Source organism: Oncorhynchus clarkii, chromosome 22 (genome assembly GCF_045791955.1).
Source record: "Oncorhynchus clarkii lewisi isolate Uvic-CL-2024 chromosome 22, UVic_Ocla_1.0, whole genome shotgun sequence".
NCBI lineage: Eukaryota > Metazoa > Chordata > Actinopteri > Salmoniformes > Salmonidae > Oncorhynchus > Oncorhynchus clarkii.
In genome coordinates this window covers 20,129,206-20,142,810 of record NC_092168.1, presented here as the reverse complement: position 1 = coordinate 20,142,810, position 13,605 = coordinate 20,129,206, and the positions used below count along the sequence as shown (strand labels likewise).

The 13,605-nt window shown below is 44.0% G+C and overlaps 1 protein-coding gene across 4 annotated transcripts in view; it reads left to right on the top strand.

The window, feature by feature from the left end:
- LOC139380540 (lysine (K)-specific demethylase 6A) overlaps positions 1 to 13,605 on the top strand; it is a 94,928-nt gene that overhangs the window by 60,604 nt on the left and 20,719 nt on the right. For all 4 annotated transcript variants that reach the window (XM_071123287.1, XM_071123288.1, XM_071123286.1 and 1 more), the window contains one exon: positions 13,416 to 13,509. In XM_071123287.1, coding sequence (XP_070979388.1) covers positions 13,416 to 13,509 — 94 coding nt within the window. The remainder of the gene's footprint in view (positions 1 to 13,415; positions 13,510 to 13,605) is intronic.

Sequence of the window (13,605 nt, the reverse complement as noted above, 5' to 3'; positions counted from 1 at the left end):
TCTTAACTGGCTTGCCTAGTTAAGTAAGGGTAAAAAAATAAAAATCGGCACCAAAAAATACCGATTTCCGATTGTTATGAAAACTTGAAATCGGCCCTAATTAATCGGCCATTCCGATTAATCGGTCGACCGACTGTGTGTGTATCAGTACTTTTTGAAAATCTCCAGCACATTTTAACATTACCGCGATAATACTGATAACTGTGCTGATTTTGGTCACTATAATTGTGATATGAAATTTTCATACCGTTTCATCTCTAGTACCCTTTCAACAGCTCTGATTGAAAAACAATTCTCAACCCAGAGGATCAATACCTCCAGCGACCGATGGCACAGACAGATGAGGCTTTGCCCATGATACAGTCGGAAGTTTACATACACTTAGGTTGTAGTCATTAAGACGCGTTTTTCAACCACTCCACAAATTTATTGATATCAAATTGTAGTTTTGGCAAGTCGGTTAGGACATCTACTTTGCGCAGGACACAAGTAATTCTTCCAACAATTGTTTACAGACAGATTATTTAACTTATAATTCACTGTATCACAATTCCAGTGGGTCAGAAGTTTACATATACTAAGTTGACTTTAAACAGCTTGGAAAATTCCAGAAAATGATAGGCTAATTAACATAATTTGAGTCAATTGGAGGTGTACCTGTGGATGTATTTCAAGGCCTACCTTCAAACTCATTGCCTCTTTGCTTGGAATCATGGGAAAATCAAAAGAAATCAGCCAACTTCTGACTTCACCTGTGTACATATGTGATAAAAACAAACAGGGATGGCTGTGTACATGCTACATCTCCTCTGCTGTAATTTATATGATGTGGACACTTCACATTTCATATGAAGCTGCATCAGATTCTGCTCATGTTTCATAATAATAACAACAAGGAAAGATGTATCTAGACTGGAGTGTGGTCACAATGTCCACATCCATTTAGGCAAGGAATTATCGGGGTGCAGCTGGATACTTCAATGACCAACCAGGTCACCCATAAAAACATCTGAAATATCACCAGGGTCACCAAGCTTTGCAACTCTGGCCTAAACCCATCTTAAAATTCATAGGAAAACGTATTCAAATGTTAGATTACCGATCATGCATCGGTAAGAAAACAAATTAAAACATTACGATTGCTTGTTCACTATAGTTTTTTACTCATACAGGGCTTTACATTTTCCTTGCATATGTTCCTAAATATTTAACTGTGCGACCTGGAATCTTTTTTTGGGAGCAAGGTATTTTTTGCGAAAACAATGCATGACCATCATATTTCTTATTTTTATCATAAAAAGAATGTAGCCAGCTACATTTCCTAATGTTTTGCTTAAAGTTAATATTGCATTTCATCTGAGAAAAGTAGGCTGGCTACACCTAGATAAGTACTGTAGAAAAGTAGCTACACTTCAGCCAGAGCACTTTCAGAAGCATTTTAGATCTGCGTTTACAAAGCGGTATCATATGCGTTATCATTTTTTTCCTGCGTAAAAAAACGCAGACTTCTGCGTTAACTAGCAGGTTAAACTTAGGGGTTGCGTTATCAAAGTGGATGAATTCATAAGGTGACGCAGCATCATATTGTATTACCCTTTCTGCCGTGTTTGAGAAGTCAACGCGCTTTGGATGAGTTCTCTGTTCACAGCTGCCACTGCTATCCTTTTGTCTCCTCTCTGTTCTTGGCCAGTCTGCTCCTTTCCCCCATTCTCCTCCAGACTCCACACAGACACAGCCTGTACACATGCTGCTCCAGAGCCAGTACTGTTCTTCCTTCAGACAAGCATGCGTCAAAACTTGTCTCTCGTTCATATTTGCTTGTAAAACATCCAAACTCACCAAAAATTACATTCAGTAGCTCCTACCTATATATGTGAGCTGAATTGCCTTTCTTTGCAATTTTACATTTACGTTTGCGCTCGTTAGCATATTTAGCTAGCAGCCTCCATGGAAATACGCGATTACTTTTGCTAAAATGTTTAGCATTCTGGTAATAGACACCCACTTGGGATTTTTTTATTTGTTTTCTGGCGCCCCTTGAGTACTAAACCTGTAATACCATAAATCCCGGGATGAGAGAAGGTATGACGATATGAAAATGCAGGCGTTATTTATAAACTTTTTATAAACATTACACATCAAATAGCCTAACAATGAGGGAAAAAGTTTAATTTGATTTAACTCCAGACTCCCCGGGTCTCCTGAAGTCCTCTTTTTTTTGTGTGCAAATGTTTTCACCACAGCCTGTAGGTCCAGGTTGCAGGCCCAACTGTTTATTATACTGAGTATTGCCAACCCAGACAGTCTTTCCTGAGACATTGTGCATTATATGTCCATTGCGCTGTACACATTTTAAACTTTGTCTTGAATGATGCATGCCAAGATACACCAGAGATAATGGACTGTTGATATTGCAACCACACAACTCAAACGCCGATTCACCAGTATGAACAAAAATCGCAAATCACTTTTAGGTGATTTGCGAACAAACAAGAACTGTCTGCTAAATATGATAATCTGTTTGCATCTGCATCTTATTGGTTGTCCGGTATCAAGACGACCTGTCCCCAGAGCTTCCTATACAGTTAATCTATTTTCTTAATGTTTTGAGGCCAATAATTAAGGAGAACGAGGCTTAATTACAGATGTTGCAGTACTGCTGTATTTGAAGCACTCCTCGCTTCTGCCCAGTTTCCTTGTTGTTGCTATGGCAATCGAGCTGTTTCTTTCCATCCCTGAAACTATCGCTTCTGTGGAGTGATCGTTTTCTAAACTAAAACTCATAAAGAACTACATAGGAAGCATTAGGCTCTAGGTCTGATATGAGCTTTTGAAAACCTGAGTAAGCTCCACTCATTGCACTCATTGCACTGTTCGTCGATATCCCCCTTATAATTTCTATCAGTTTAATTATTTATTTTTCAAGGCCTGGTGCAGTTTTTCAGTCACATTCCTGAAGCAAACACTTAGCGTTCTAGTACATATGGAAATTAAAGATGTTTATGAATCAAATCAAATTGTATTTGTCACATACACATGGTTAGCAGATGTTAATGCGAGTGTAGCGAAATGCTTGTGCTTCTAGTTCCGACAATGCAGTAATAACCAACGAGTAATCTAGCTAACAATTCCAAAACTACTACCTTATACACATAAGTGTAAAGGGATAAAGAATATGTACATAAAGATATATGAATGATTGATGGTACAGAGCGGCATAGGCAAGATGCAGTAGATGGTATCGAGTACAGTATATACATATGAGATGAGTATGTAAACAAAGTGGCATAGTTTAAAGTGGCTAGTGATACATGTATTACATAAAGATGCAGTAGATGATATAGAGTACAGTATATACGTATACATATGAGATAAATAATGTAGGGTATGTAAACATTATATTAAGTAGCATTGTTTAAAGTGGGTAGTGATATATTTTACATCAATTCCCATCAATTCCCATTATTAAAGTGGCTGGAGTTGAGTCAGTGTGTTGGCAGCAGCCACTCAATGTTAGTGGTGGCTGTTTAACAGTCTGATGGCCTTGAGATAGAAGCTGTTTTTCAGTCTCTCGGTCCCAGCTTTGATGCACCTGTACTGACCTCGCCTTCTGGATGATAGCTGGGTGAACAGGCAGTGGCTCGGGTGGTTGTCCTTGATGATCTTTATGGCCTTCCTGTGACATCGGGTGGTGTAGGTGTCCTGGAGGGCAGGTAGTTTGCCCCCGGTGATGCGTGCAGACCTCACTACCCTTTTCAGTCTCTCTGTCCCAGCTTTGATGCACCTGTACTGACCTCGCCTTCTGGATGATAGCTGGGTGAACAGGCAGTGGCTCGGGTGGTTGTCCTTGATGATCTTTATGGCCTTCCTGTGACATCGGTTGGTGTAGGTGTCCTGGAGGGCAGGTAGTTTGCCCCCGGTGATGCGTGCAGACCTCACTACCCTCTGGAGAGCCTTACGGTTGTGGGCGGAGCAGTTGCCGTACCAGGCGGTGATACAGCCCGACAGGATGCTCTCGATTGTGCATCTGTAGAAGTTTGTGAGTGCTTTTGGTGACAAGCCAAATTTCTTCAGCCTCCTGAGGTTGAAGAGGCGCTGCTGCGCCTTCTTCATGATGCTGTCTGTGTGGGTGGACCAATTCAGTTTGTCTGTGATGTGTACGCCGAGGAACTTAAAACTTACTACCCTCTCCACTACTGTTCCATCGATGTGGATAGGGGGTGTTCCCTCTGCTGTTTCTTGAAGTCCACAATCATCTCTTTAGTTTTGTTGACGTTGAGTGTGAGGTTATTTTCCTGACACCACACTCGGAGGGCCCTCACCTCCTCCCTGTAGGCCGTCTCGTCGTTGTTGGTAATCAAGCCTACCACTGTTGTCGTCCGCAAACTTGATGATTGAGTTGGTAGGCGTGCGTGGCCACGCAGTCGTGGGTGAACAAGGAGTACAGGAGAGGGCTCAGAACGCACCCTTGTGGGGCCCCAGTGTTGAGGATCAGCGGGGTGGAGATGTTGTTACCTACCCTCACCACCTGGGGGCGGCCCGTCAGGAAGTCCAGTACCCAGTTGCACAGGGCGGGGTCGAGACCCAGGGTCTCGAGCTTGATGACGAGTTTGGAGGGTACTATGGTGTTAAATGCTGAGCTGTAGTCGATGAACAGCATTCTCACATAGGTATTCCTCTTGTCCAGATGGGTTAGGGCAGTGTGCAGTGTGGTTGAGATTGCATCGTCTGTGGACCTATTTGGGCGGTAAGCAAATTGGAGTGGGTCTAGGGTGTCAGGTAGGGTGGAGGTGATATGGTCCTTGACTAGTCTCTCAAAGCACTTCATGATGACGGAAGTGAGTGCTACAAGTGAGTGCTACGGGGCGGTAGTCGTTTAGCTCAGTTACCTTAGCTTTCTTGGGAACAGGAACAATGGTGGCCCTCTTGAAGCATGTGGGAACAGCAGACTGGGATAGGGATTGATTGAATATGTCCGTAAACACACCAGCCAGCTGGTCTGCGCATGCTCTGAGGGCTTGGCTGGGGATGCCGTCTGGGCCTGCAGCCTTGCGAGGGTTAACACGTTTAAATGTTTTACTCACCTCGGCTGCAGTGAAGGAGAGTCCGCATGTTTTGGTTGCGGGCCGTGTCAGTGGCACTGTATTGTCCTCAAAGCGGGCAAAAAAGTTATTTAGTCTGCCTGGGAGCAAGGCATCCTGGTCCGTGACTGGGCTGGTTTTCTTTTTGTAATCCGTGATTGACTGTAGACCCTGCCACATACCTCTTGTGTCTGAGCCGTTGAATTGCGATTCTACTTTGTCTCTATACTGCCGCTTAGCTTGTTTGATTGCCTTGCGGAGGGAATAGCTACACTGTTTGTATTCGGTCATGTTTCCGGTCACCTTGCCCTGATTAAAAGCAGTGGTTCGCGCTTTCAGTTTCACGCGAATGCTGCCATCAATCCACGGTTTCTGGTTTGGGAATGTTTTAATCGTTGCTATGGGAACGACATCTTCAACGCACGTTCTAATGAACTCGCTCACCGAATCAGCGTATTCGTCAATGTTGTTGTTTGACGCAATACAAAACATATCCCAGTCCACGTGATGGAAGCAGTCGTGGAATCAGATTGGTCGGACCAGCGTTGAACAGACCTCAGCGTGGGAACTTCTTGTTTTAGCTTCTGTCTGTAGGCAGGGAGCAACAAAATGGAGTCGTGGTCAGCTTTTCCGAAAGGAGGGCGGGGGAGGGCCTTATATGCATCACGGAAGTTAGAATAGCAATGATCCAAGGTTTTACCAGCCCTGGTTGCGCAATCGATATGCTGATACAATTTAGGGAGTCTTGTTTTCAGATTAGCCTTGTTAAAATCCCCAGCTACAATGAATGCAGCCTCAGGATATGTGGATTCCAGTTTGCAAAGAGTCAAATAAAGTTTGTTCAGAGCCATCGATGTGTCTGCTTGGGGGGGAATATATACGGCTGTGATTTATAATCGAAGATAATTCCCTTGGTAGATAATGCGGTCAACATTTGATTGTGAGGAATTCTAAATCAGGTGAACAGAAGGACTTGAGTTCCTGTATGTTGTTGTGACCACACCACGTCTCGTTAACCATAAAGCATACGCCCCTGCCCCTCTTCTTACCAGAAAGATGTTTGTTTCTGTCAGTGCGATGTGTGGAGAAACCAGCTGGCTTCACCGACTCCGATAGCGTCTCTCGAGTGAGCCATGTTTCCGTGAAGCAAAGAACGTTACAGTCCCTGATGTCCCTCTGGAATGCTACCCTTGCTCGGATTTCATCAACCTTGTTGTCAAGAGACTGGACATTGGCGAGTAGTATGCTAGGGAGTGGCGCGCGATGTGCCCGTCTCCGGAGCCTGACCAGAAGACCGCTTCGTTTGCCTCTTTTACGACGTCGTTGTTTTGGGTCGCAGGCTGGGATCCATTCCGTTGTCCTGGGTGGAAGGCAGAACACAGGATCCGCTCCGGGAAAGTCATATTCTTGGTCGTACTGATGGTGAGTTGACGCTGCTCTTATATTCAGTAGTTCTTCTCGACTGTATGTAATGAAAGATGACCTGGGGTACTAATGTAAGAAATAACACGTAAAAAAAACTAAAACTGCATAGTTTCCTAGGAACGTGAAGCGACGCGGCCATCTCTGTCGGCGCCGGAAGTCCCCCTGGAGTTTGGAGTGTGACTTTTACAGGGTTACTGTCAAAATGATTTACTACATTTTAAAATATACATTGGTGACAGGCGCATGAGCCTCCAGAGCTCGTACCCCCCCACCCCTTGAGGGGGCTGTGGGGATGTCCGGTCCGCCAGTGAGCCGGCCCCTTATTATAGTGCACACTATGCCTGATCCACTTAAGGCGTCAGCATGCTTCAGTTTGTCTGGCGCCTAGCCGAACGAGTGTGCTCGTAAACTCCCTTGAAAGACTTTCTCTTGAAAAACAAGAAAAAAAAGCAGCAATAGTACTGTTTGTCCATTTTGAGATGCCGTAGCAAGATAACTCATGAAATCTGTCATTAATTTTGGCGTTTTTGCCAAAGAGATCTTAGTCACACAATTTTACAACTAACTAAGATGTTTGGTGCAGTATTTTTTTTTTTAAATGTGCATGAAAACTAGTCGTCTCTCATTGAATGACAACACAACTTTATTGAAGAATCCCTACTGTTGACCAATCATCAACGAAGGGGCGTAGAATTTGGCTTGCCTCCAGAAAAATAATTGTATGCCCGAACAGCCGAAAAAACCCTCAAAGTTCAAAACGAACAAAATGTCACAAAATGTCGTCATAATATTTACACAAACTCTACCGAACTGTTTCGGCTGGGAAGCATGCCTTTACTCATTGCTAGCCTGCACTGGGAGTCTGGGCTGCAGTCATGCTGCACATAAGTTAACACACTTGAATAATGCGACACAGCATGTACGAATGCTGTGTACAAATGTCGAAACTGTTAATTATTGTTTGCAACAAAAAAATAACCTTACAGGTTAGAACACTTTACAATAGAAGAAGATACCGGTAGCTTCCAGCTTTTGTAGGCCAACTTTCCTTGCTAGCTGAAAGCTAAAGCTAACATCAATCAACCCTAGTAGTTAGTTGTTATAATATGCAAAACACAACGCAAAATATGCTGATCTCACCTCCTCACCTCCTCCCTGTAGGCCGTCTCGTCGTTGTTGGTAATCAAGCCTACCACTGTTGTCGTCCGCAAACTTGATGATTGAGTTGGTAGGCGTGCGTGGCCACGCAGTCGTGGGTGAACAAGGAGTACAGGAGAGGGCTCAGAACGCACCCTTGTGGGGCCCCAGTGTTGAGGATCAGCGGGGTGGAGATGTTGTTACCTACCCTCACCACCTGGGGGCGGCCCGTCAGGAAGTCCAGTACCCAGTTGCACAGGGCGGGGTCGAGACCCAGGGTCTCGAGCTTGATGACGAGTTTGGAGGGTACTATGGTGTTAAATGCTGAGCTGTAGTCGATGAACAGCATTCTCACATAGGTATTCCTCTTGTCCAGATGGGTTAGGGCAGTGTGCAGTGTGGTTGAGATTGCATCGTCTGTGGACCTATTTGGGCGGTAAGCAAATTGGAGTGGGTCTAGGGTGTCAGGTAGGGTGGAGGTGATATGGTCCTTGACTAGTCTCTCAAAGCACTTCATGATGACGGAAGTGAGTGCTACAAGTGAGTGCTACGGGGCGGTAGTCGTTTAGCTCAGTTACCTTAGCTTTCTTGGGAACAGGAACAATGGTGGCCCTCTTGAAGCATGTGGGAACAGCAGACTGGGATAGGGATTGATTGAATATGTCCGTAAACACACCAGCCAGCTGGTCTGCGCATGCTCTGAGGGCTTGGCTGGGGATGCCGTCTGGGCCTGCAGCCTTGCGAGGGTTAACACGTTTAAATGTTTTACTCACCTCGGCTGCAGTGAAGGAGAGTCCGCATGTTTTGGTTGCGGGCCGTGTCAGTGGCACTGTATTGTCCTCAAAGCGGGCAAAAAAGTTATTTAGTCTGCCTGGGAGCAAGGCATCCTGGTCCGTGACTGGGCTGGTTTTCTTTTTGTAATCCGTGATTGACTGTAGACCCTGCCACATACCTCTTGTGTCTGAGCCGTTGAATTGCGATTCTACTTTGTCTCTATACTGCCGCTTAGCTTGTTTGATTGCCTTGCGGAGGGAATAGCTACACTGTTTGTATTCGGTCATGTTTCCGGTCACCTTGCCCTGATTAAAAGCAGTGGTTCGCGCTTTCAGTTTCACGCGAATGCTGCCATCAATCCACGGTTTCTGGTTTGGGAATGTTTTAATCGTTGCTATGGGAACGACATCTTCAACGCACGTTCTAATGAACTCGCTCACCGAATCAGCGTATTCGTCAATGTTGTTGTTTGACGCAATACAAAACATATCCCAGTCCACGTGATGGAAGCAGTCGTGGAATCAGATTGGTCGGACCAGCGTTGAACAGACCTCAGCGTGGGAACTTCTTGTTTTAGCTTCTGTCTGTAGGCAGGGAGCAACAAAATGGAGTCGTGGTCAGCTTTTCCGAAAGGAGGGCGGGGGAGGGCCTTATATGCATCACGGAAGTTAGAATAGCAATGATCCAAGGTTTTACCAGCCCTGGTTGCGCAATCGATATGCTGATACAATTTAGGGAGTCTTGTTTTCAGATTAGCCTTGTTAAAATCCCCAGCTACAATGAATGCAGCCTCAGGATATGTGGATTCCAGTTTGCAAAGAGTCAAATAAAGTTTGTTCAGAGCCATCGATGTGTCTGCTTGGGGGGGAATATATACGGCTGTGATTTATAATCGAAGATAATTCCCTTGGTAGATAATGCGGTCAACATTTGATTGTGAGGAATTCTAAATCAGGTGAACAGAAGGACTTGAGTTCCTGTATGTTGTTGTGACCACACCACGTCTCGTTAACCATAAAGCATACGCCCCTGCCCCTCTTCTTACCAGAAAGATGTTTGTTTCTGTCAGTGCGATGTGTGGAGAAACCAGCTGGCTTCACCGACTCCGATAGCGTCTCTCGAGTGAGCCATGTTTCCGTGAAGCAAAGAACGTTACAGTCCCTGATGTCCCTCTGGAATGCTACCCTTGCTCGGATTTCATCAACCTTGTTGTCAAGAGACTGGACATTGGCGAGTAGTATGCTAGGGAGTGGCGCGCGATGTGCCCGTCTCCGGAGCCTGACCAGAAGACCGCTTCGTTTGCCTCTTTTACGACGTCGTTGTTTTGGGTCGCAGGCTGGGATCCATTCCGTTGTCCTGGGTGGAAGGCAGAACACAGGATCCGCTCCGGGAAAGTCATATTCTTGGTCGTACTGATGGTGAGTTGACGCTGCTCTTATATTCAGTAGTTCTTCTCGACTGTATGTAATGAAAGATGACCTGGGGTACTAATGTAAGAAATAACACGTAAAAAAAACTAAAACTGCATAGTTTCCTAGGAACGTGAAGCGACGCGGCCATCTCTGTCGGCGCCGGAAGTCCCCCTGGAGTTTGGAGTGTGACTTTTACAGGGTTACTGTCAAAATGATTTACTACATTTTAAAATATACATTGGTGACAGGCGCATGAGCCTCCAGAGCTCGTACCCCCCCACCCCTTGAGGGGGCTGTGGGGATGTCCGGTCCGCCAGTGAGCCGGCCCCTTATTATAGTGCACACTATGCCTGATCCACTTAAGGCGTCAGCATGCTTCAGTTTGTCTGGCGCCTAGCCGAACGAGTGTGCTCGTAAACTCCCTTGAAAGACTTTCTCTTGAAAAACAAGAAAAAAAAGCAGCAATAGTACTGTTTGTCCATTTTGAGATGCCGTAGCAAGATAACTCATGAAATCTGTCATTAATTTTGGCGTTTTTGCCAAAGAGATCTTAGTCACACAATTTTACAACTAACTAAGATGTTTGGTGCAGTATTTTTTTTTTTAAATGTGCATGAAAACTAGTCGTCTCTCATTGAATGACAACACAACTTTATTGAAGAATCCCTACTGTTGACCAATCATCAACGAAGGGGCGTAGAATTTGGCTTGCCTCCAGAAAAATAATTGTATGCCCGAACAGCCGAAAAAACCCTCAAAGTTCAAAACGAACAAAATGTCACAAAATGTCGTCATAATATTTACACAAACTCTACCGAACTGTTTCGGCTGGGAAGCATGCCTTTACTCATTGCTAGCCTGCACTGGGAGTCTGGGCTGCAGTCATGCTGCACATAAGTTAACACACTTGAATAATGCGACACAGCATGTACGAATGCTGTGTACAAATGTCGAAACTGTTAATTATTGTTTGCAACAAAAAAATAACCTTACAGGTTAGAACACTTTACAATAGAAGAAGATACCGGTAGCTTCCAGCTTTTGTAGGCCAACTTTCCTTGCTAGCTGAAAGCTAAAGCTAACATCAATCAACCCTAGTAGTTAGTTGTTATAATATGCAAAACACAACGCAAAATATGCTGATTGCCACCAAAAACTATTAATTTGGTCTCTCTCTCACGTCTCTCCCAAAGATTATTTATTGCCTCAGCAACCTGACTGCCTCATGAATAACATAGGCCGCGCAATTTATTTTTTAAATAAGCTACTTCTTTGCAAATGTTGTTGAACAGTACAAAATAAGTCTCAAATGGAAGGGAAACTGATTGATTGTTTGTCATATGTAGCCCCATGAAATCAGCCAAAACAAGCTCAATAACTAAATGCATGTACACACTATTGTGGATAAGGCTACATCTTGATTTACCCAGTTAATCAATAGAGATTTACTATTCAAATAATGGTAATTTCTGTAATTAGATTGTATAATTGATTCATTAACGCATACATAGCAGCACCTGAAACATGTATAAAAAAATATATATATATATAAAAAATATCTGTCTGGATCAAGTGCGTTGTGTGACTGGCTAATATGCCTTGTTTTTTTCCATGTTATCATTTTGGTATTGAGTATCATGATAGAGTAATAGATGAGGCTAAAAAAATGATTTTGAATTCGAATTTCACATAGTTTAAGTAAGCAAGTCAAAAAAGAAAAGGAAAATTCGCAGCATTCACTTTGTAGTGAGGCACGGCAATCTTCATCAGCCTCAGAAAGCCAGGCCTCTCAACACTATGAAATGGCATCATGTCCTTTGCAATGTAATATGAAAGGGCTGCACTGAGGTCTTGAGCATTGTTTTGATGTGGGTGCATAAGCAGCCTGCCTTTTTAAATACTAGCTTGAGTGTCTGTGTCACAACTGTAGATGAGGAAGGACCAGTAAGCGTCACTGGGTTTGCCTGCTGCATACCCACTCTGTAAACAAGGGAATAACACATGTATTATTATTATTGGTGTTTTATTATTATTATTCTTCTGTGTTGCATTTGAGTATATGCAATGACCCCATGCACAATTTACATAAATACAAATGAGTCTTAAGAAGACAGTGATAGTATTTGCAATGATCCCAACAATCAACATAAATACATGAGTCTTGTATAGAAGTCTTGTATAGGAGTCTGACACTTTTACAACCAAGTCGACGTCTGACGGATTTTAAATTAACAAACTATGTCGGTTGGGTGACTGAACTACATAACGTGTTATTGTGTGCAATGGGAGAATAGAGTCTGCAGACACACGACCCATACAACAGCAGAACAACGTGTAGTGTTTTTACAAGAGTAGGTAACACTGAAAGCTTCAGTTTACATTATGGTCATGCTATTAGCAAGTTAGACAGACAAACCATGACATTTTCTGCCGTTTCAAAGTTCACACATCACGCATTGAGCTAAAAGTTAACTTACCTTGCATTCGCTATAAAGTAGTGGGGGATGATCACGAAGATGAGTCAAGAGATTTGAAGTGCTGCCCCCTTTGCAGCGATATTTATTTGTGCATGTTCTGCAGACAGGGTGACCATCTTCGATTATGTTTCCCTCAGCACTCTTGTAAAACCCAAAATACGACCACACTTCAGATTTGGTCCTCTTAGAAGGCTGAAAAATCTTCCGAGCGATGTCACTGCCTTCCGCCATGTTTTCACACGAAACAAAACCCACGTTGCATGCTGCGCCTGCGTCAGACTGTTGCTGACTTTGGTTGATGCTGGACAGTATTTACTGTGCGCTTTTCAAACCCGTGGTAACTAAACACGGTTTTAATGATAATTACAATTTGTAACTGTAATACTAACCGTCGGGAATTTTACCGTGGTTTATTGTGAAACCGGTAACTGTTTCATCCTTAAAGGGTATACAGTATCTCTTGTGTTGAGTTGGTAATGGTTGGTGGATTAGAACCTGGTGCTGGGTGTATTGCCCTATAGTAACTTTGTTTACCCTGACATGGGTTTTATGGTGGCCAGACAGGAAGAGCCCAGGGCCAGACTGCTGTGTGTGTGTGTGTGTGTGTGCGTGCGTGCGTGCGTGCGTGTGTGTGTGTGTCGAGGGCTTTCGAGGCTGCAGACATGGAGGCAGGTCGCTCTAGTGATGGAGTAAAAGAAGATAAGAACAGAGACCTCCAGACTACACACACACACAACTAGATCAGACTCGAGGTCAGTTAGAAAAATAAACACTTCTTTGTCCAGTGTGGCTTCTCAGGTTTCCCCAGATAAAAACTGAAGGTGGGATGATTAACGCACACACACACACACCACTTAAAACCTGTCCGACGTGTTAAGTCTGGCCTGTCCTGTCCCAGACTGACCCTCCCCCTGTCGTGTGTGTGTGTGGTCAGTCTGAAAGGCCTCACATTGTTGGTTTGGTCTGAGGAGGTGTCCAGACTTCTTTGTGTCCGACCAGTGAGACCATAAAACATACTGACCCTTCTTTCTGGCTAAATCAACCCTTATATCTCTCGCTCTCTCTCGCTCTCTCTCTCGCTCTCTCTTTCCCCCCTTGTCATTCTGCAGAAGAAATTCAGAGCAGCAAAAGAAGCGTATGAGAGTTTACTACAGACAGAGAATCTTCCTGCACAGGTGAAGGCTACTACACTGCAACAACTGGGTAAGTCCTTCAGTCTCTCTCGTATAAACTACTTTGTCAGACTGTCATTTGTTGAAAGAAAATGCGTTACTTGTTCCCATCATATAATTTTCGTAA